The sequence below is a fragment of the Scomber scombrus genome, chromosome 1 (assembly GCF_963691925.1).
Source record: "Scomber scombrus chromosome 1, fScoSco1.1, whole genome shotgun sequence".
Taxonomy (NCBI): Eukaryota; Metazoa; Chordata; class Actinopteri; order Scombriformes; family Scombridae; genus Scomber; species Scomber scombrus.
This window is the reverse complement of record NC_084970.1, coordinates 4,197,518-4,203,517: the sequence shown is the minus strand read 5'-3', so window position 1 is coordinate 4,203,517 and position 6,000 is coordinate 4,197,518. Positions and strand designations below refer to the sequence as shown.

Below are 6,000 nucleotides of genomic sequence, written 5' to 3'. Positions count from 1 at the left end.
CAGTTGCCCTGGCAGCTGCCTCGGCAGCTCATCCGGCAGCTGGAGTTGCCACTGGAAGTACTGAGACTACCTGCCTCTGACACAAAATGCACCAGCCCTCTCTCCCTGAACTTGGTAGGCCCCTTGGCTTCAGCCCAGGTAAACCTGTGCATTAAAGTACCTTTTTCATGTTGTCGCATTTGTTGTCCACTAGGTGGCTATGTCCAATAAATAAAATGCATTTTAGCTAATGTAGTAGAAACCCTAGCTCTTATATACAGTGTAAAACACCTTCAAGAGTCTCTTCAACATCACTGTTCAGTTTCATTTTGTCTTCATTCACTAAATGAGTATGATGACTATTGTTACTGTTTTGTCATGTCGACAATCAATCGACATTAAATAGAGGGATTGAGAGGCTGTTAGTGCAATGCAAAATTATTTAATGAAAAGAGTAAAAGATGCACGTAATGAAAAGGTATTCTTGTTACATCACAGCTCTATGCTTCATATTGAACAAATTGGGTGAAAGAACAATGATTACATACTGTCACTCCAATCACCACACCATAAAAACTGAAAATATTATTGCCTCACTGTTATAACTAAACAATATCTTTGAATCTTTGAAAAATGTATTCTTGCAACATCACAGCTCCGCTGCATCTTGGACAAAATGAGTGAATGAACAATGATGATTACAAACTCTCACTCAAACCACTGCAAGAGATATTTAATAAATTCTCATAATAATTTCGGCCAGAGCGTAACTCGAGCTTTAAGCTTAAACTTTGCTTTAAGCATTAGTGTTAGCCTACGCAAGGGGTGCCAGGACCGCAGTAAAGTGAGCCGCTGTTTGGAGAGTGTGGTTACGGTTGCTGCTGTCTGATTTTCGTTGTGCCGGAACTAGAGTAAATACAGTCAGCATGGTCGTAATGTAAAGTGAAGGTCCTAGGTGTGTTCCCACCAAACGCGATTGGGCGAAATATAATTTATATGTAATCTGGACTCGAGATTACATATAAAGTAAACGCAAAAATGCGAATAGACGCGAATTCGCGCCGGGCGACGCGATACACGCGCGACGCGATGGATGCGTATGCCGCTTAAAAGGTACATATAGCCTAAGTGCTTTTGCAGATATGTGTTCTTTATGAAGATTGAACATTTTCCTCATGTTTTATCAGGTGTAAGTTTTATTTGACCAATTGTTGAAAATCAGACATCGACTCACGTTACCGCGGTCATAGACGCCTTTATTTGACAATAGAGAGACAGGAAATTATGGGAGAGAGAGGGTTGTGTGACATGCAGAAAGGTCCGCCGGCTGGGACTAGAATCGGGGTCGCTTATTGCATGCGCTCTTAACCACTTGACCACCTGCGCGCTCAGCGTGGCGAATTTCATTCATTCTTTTGCTTTTCTTTATAATAGGGGTATGATTGATGGATAGCTTATTTCCCCTGTAATGGGCTATATGTTCCTGAGCCATTAATCTGTCCGAGGATGATTTAAAAATAATAATAATAATGATAATACAAAAAATAAAGCTTAATAAAGATCCGGGGCTTTTGATGAAAGATCCGGGGCTTAAGCCCCAAAAGCCCACCCTCCCCGAGCCGCATATGATCTCAGTGTTCATCTTTGCTCCTGACTGTTGTTTTAAGACACACTTGGAAAACTATGAACTCCTCCTTTTAAGTATGGCTTTTATTCTGAAAGCTGAGGCAGGAAATACTTACTGGAAGCTGTGAGGGCGGGGGGAGGGAGTTGGGTGTGCCCCTGTCTCCACCAGCTGAAATCAGGAGCTCTCAGTTAAGCTTCAGTCCGCCGTCCCGTTAACTCTACGCCACATCTCTGTGTATCAAGGTCCGCCATGGGGGTCGAAGGCTGCACCAAATGCATCAAGTACCTGCTCTTCTTCTTCAACTTCATCTTCTGGGTACGCTGCCTTGTTTTTCCCACCTCATTGTGTGTTTAATGTGTGTTGAGTGTTTGTATACATGTGTACATTTATGTACGTGTGTATGTGTGCGTGTGCGTGTTGAGTGCGTGGGGCAGCGCCGCCTCTTATTGGTGGTCGTTCGCGGGTTTGGTTTATTTGTGCTGCCAGTCTATCATGAATGAAACCAACAACATACACGTCACATTTTCACATATATACTGCTGCTAAATCTCCACAATGAGCTCATGGTTGCTTTTATACCTCCAGGTGGATAACGGCGACATGAGGGGAATGAAATAAATAGCTACAAAAAGACAAAAAATACGTGCGGTTAATTTACGTAACTACAGCACACATACACGAGGTGGTTAATGATGTAGTTGAGACCAAAACTCAACATGGCTGAGTTAGTCACCTCAGCTCTTAAAGTGAGACGAAAAATTCAATGAAACGGGACAAAATAGCATCTTTAAAACCACATGAAAACAACCGCAGTCGTTAGTTGTGGTTGGGTGTTGATAAGAAACGGGAGTTCAATACTTTTGGAATCAAATTTGAGTTGAGTTTTTAAGTAGCTGAAGGAGCTTCACTCACTTTTATGTTCAGCTTGTGATGCTCCACCGTTATATGTGTTGGGCGGCAGGAGAGTCTGGCTTTGTTTGGATTACATCTTCTAGTGTGTGTGTGTGTGTGTGTGTGTGTGTGTGTGTGTGTAGGAGGGGGGGGGGGGGGGGGGGGGATTCATGGTGGTTTCCATTTGGTGAGTCCAGGCCCTGTGTTGGGTGACGGATCATGGAAACATTTTTGGGTGTTCAGTTTTTCACTCTTCTTGTGTAATAGCTGCATAGTTTGCTCTCACACGCTTCTCTGACCTCCATTTACTTTTGTACCTTTTCTCCTTAGTTTTTTTTAAAATTTTAAATTCAGCAGAGAGATTTAAAAAGTGGGACTTCCTCAGTAAAAAAAAAGTCAGTGCAAGTCAAACCCTGTAGACTGTATTAAGTATATCTACTGGAAGCATTTGACTTAACTCACAAAATAACAATTAAAGTGAGTCAGTGGTCACAGATGTTTGTTTCTATTTCTCTTTGGTATCTGGTGGGGCTGTGGCCAGTTACTGACGTCACCCCCCGAGGCTACTGCAATAACTGAATAATTAAAATAATGTTATTATAGAAGCCAACTGTAATTACTTTGTTTTGGACATCATCATAATTTGTATTCATTATAAATAGGCCGGCTTCCCTACGAGCTTCTGAATGTAGCCCCCAGATGAACAGCATGTTGGTCTGCTGCTGCTTCTTTGCAGACATAAAGTAGCCACAGCAGACGTAGCTTCATCAGCAAGTGTGGAAACCAGCGTGAGAGTTTGTAGGTGTTGGCTGTCAATATTTGTTCCATATAAAAAGTTGCTCATTTAGACTCCTTCTACTGTGGTGCAGTATTTAGACATTTGCATTGCGTGATTACCAAACCCAACAACAAAGAAGCTGAACCTTTTCCTTGATTATAACTATAATATTTTTTTAAAAATCATCAAAATTAATGCTGATTCATTTTCTGTTGATTGACTACTTGAATATTTGGTTCACCTTTCAAAAAAAAAATTTCTCAGCTGTATCAAATTTGAAAGCATCAGACTAGTCTTATCGTGTCCAGTAATTATTATTGGGTTATTATTAAAAGTTTAATTTTATTTTCCTTTTTTAAAATCAATTTTTGGTTCCCTTTTCTGCTCAGAAAATACTTTGAAACCACATAGATTTATGTCTATTTATATGAACTGTGCTACATAAATTATTACAATGAATCAATACAAAGTCGTTTTTAGATTGTGTTGAGAAACCGCCAACACTCAGTATTGTAGGTTTATTATATTAATCATGTTAGCACCTTTAAAAGATTGTCATGGTAAGCTCAGTTTATGGCAGTTCTAAGCCTTTTGTAGGAACTGTTAGGTAGTTGTTGTTTTTTTAGTTTCATATTGATGTTGGTAGACTAACAGCTGCTCCTCCTGATGAACATTTGCCCCAATTGGCCTTTATCAATGATAAATGACAACTAAAGTGAAACTAATAATTGAGAGTGATTGGCTCTTTCTTGCAAAGGCTGCAGTTTTCTCAGCCTGACTGTTCAGAGACCAGAGAGTTCATGATAAAGCTCGGTTAGCAGCATTATCTAACATAGATAACAGGCTGTAAGTCTAACTGGAAAGAACAGCCGCCTTTTTATAACAACTTCTAAGTGTCACTTCCAAAAGGTGACTCAATGAGCGAGCACGTCTGTCCCCTCACTTGTTAAAACTGAAATATCATTATAGTAGACCTACCATTCTCATAAGTGCCACTGACACATACAGCAGCAACAGAAGTGAAATAAACTTAAAGAGTCCCTAATAAATAGAAACCAACTCTTTAATATGCAGCCACATAGACAAAGGATTAATCTCTACATTGACAAATGTAATTGTACCATATTTATACTGTAGGTTTGCTCTTGTAGTTAAATGCCCCTGTCTGCAGTTGTAACCATTTTTGTGAAGCAGGGTCCAATTAAACTTCCATAAGGCAATGTTTTGTTTCTCAGAGCCCTAAATCTCACTACTTATAACATAATGAACACATGAATCTGCTCTTTTTGCTGGTTGCAATACCTTTTAGGGTGAAGTACTTCCAACAGAATGGACTTAATGTAGCACTGATCAGTTTTGCAGGAATCTGTTATTGGTTTGTTGGTCCTCCACTTAAGGTCAGACTGAACTATCTTTAAAACTATTGGATGGATTTCCACATTTGGTGCACATATCCACAGTTTCCAGAGGAATCCTGTTTCCTGTTTGTCCAGATAACAGCAAAACAAATGATGTTCCATCAGCCTCGGCTGTACTTTGTGCTTAGTGTTATTTAGCAAATGTTTGCATGCCAATGGGCTAAACTAACATTTATAGTTTAGTCTCAAATCACATACTTCTGTTGTATACTATGTACTTACTTACTTGCATAGTGTGCAAATTTTGACAGGGTGTTGTCTCAAATCAAACGCGACCATCGTGCACTTACCATGTATAACAATTCGCATAATTAGCATGCCAAATCATTAGACTGCTAAATTAACCTAATAACCTACTGATGGCCTATTTCTGAAAACAGTATATTAGTGTCTATATATTTGTATGATATGACAATGTCCACAGTAGTTACAACGCCAATTCCAGTTTGAAAAGTGGTCTCTGCTCTTCCGCTATGTAGCCAAGATGGCAACCATTGAGGGCAAGAAGTGCCCATAGTTCAACCCTCAACTGTTTGACCGTTTTGAGTGCACCATCCAGGTACTAATAGTGCACTGCATTTTTCCATACTTCTCAGTGTGAACAGACTTATGCACTCAAAATATTAAGTATAAGTACATGATTTGAGACACAGAATAAAATGTTTCCCTTTAACTGAAAGCAGCTTTGTACAGTCTCAACAAGCTGCTAGCAAGGCTGTACACTATTATCTTGGACATAATATAGTTTCTGTCATTATGATGTAGGCTACTTCACCCGGATATTACAAACTTCTCTGGAAGTCTCTGGTTCTCTAAAACCGTGGTTCCACACGACCGATTGAGTTATTGCGTTCAGAATTGCAAAATGATGGATGTTGTCACCAGAGAAAATAAAAAAAAAACCTATCCTTTTGACAACTCTCTGGTTATAGATCACATCATCATTTGTCTGTGTTCTTACAGGTCTATTTCATTCAACTATTCCCATTTGCATTTGTAAAAACCTACATCAAAGGTTTATTTGATTGGGATGAACGTTACATTTTTTGAAGGTTTGTTGTTAGTCAGTGTGGAATGTATTGAATTGTGTTTTAAAGACATTTTAAATTTGGACTCCATTGTTGGTAATTGTTTTAGCCACATGTGGTGTACGCAGCTCTGGTGTGAGCTGTCAAAATGTTTGAACGTAAACAATTGGAATGACCGAAAAACAAAGCTAGGGAAATAAGATGTGGCAGGGTGTATGATTCTGGGATCATGCGCAACAGTTCCTGTGGCTAACACTCTGAAAAGTGACTGTAATGTGA

At 39.5% G+C, this 6,000-nt stretch overlaps 1 protein-coding gene across 1 annotated transcript in view; it reads left to right on the top strand.

Annotated features, from left to right (window-relative positions):
• The first annotated feature begins 1,772 nt into the window (after nt 1–1,772).
• Nucleotides 1,773–6,000, top strand: part of cd81a (CD81 molecule a) — a 30,647-nt gene continuing 26,419 nt past the window's right edge. Inside the window, exon 1 of the mRNA XM_062419480.1 lies at nt 1,773–1,921. Within this exon, the coding sequence (XP_062275464.1) occupies nt 1,856–1,921 (66 nt within the window). The 5' untranslated portion in view covers nt 1,773–1,855. The remainder of the gene's footprint in view (nt 1,922–6,000) is intronic.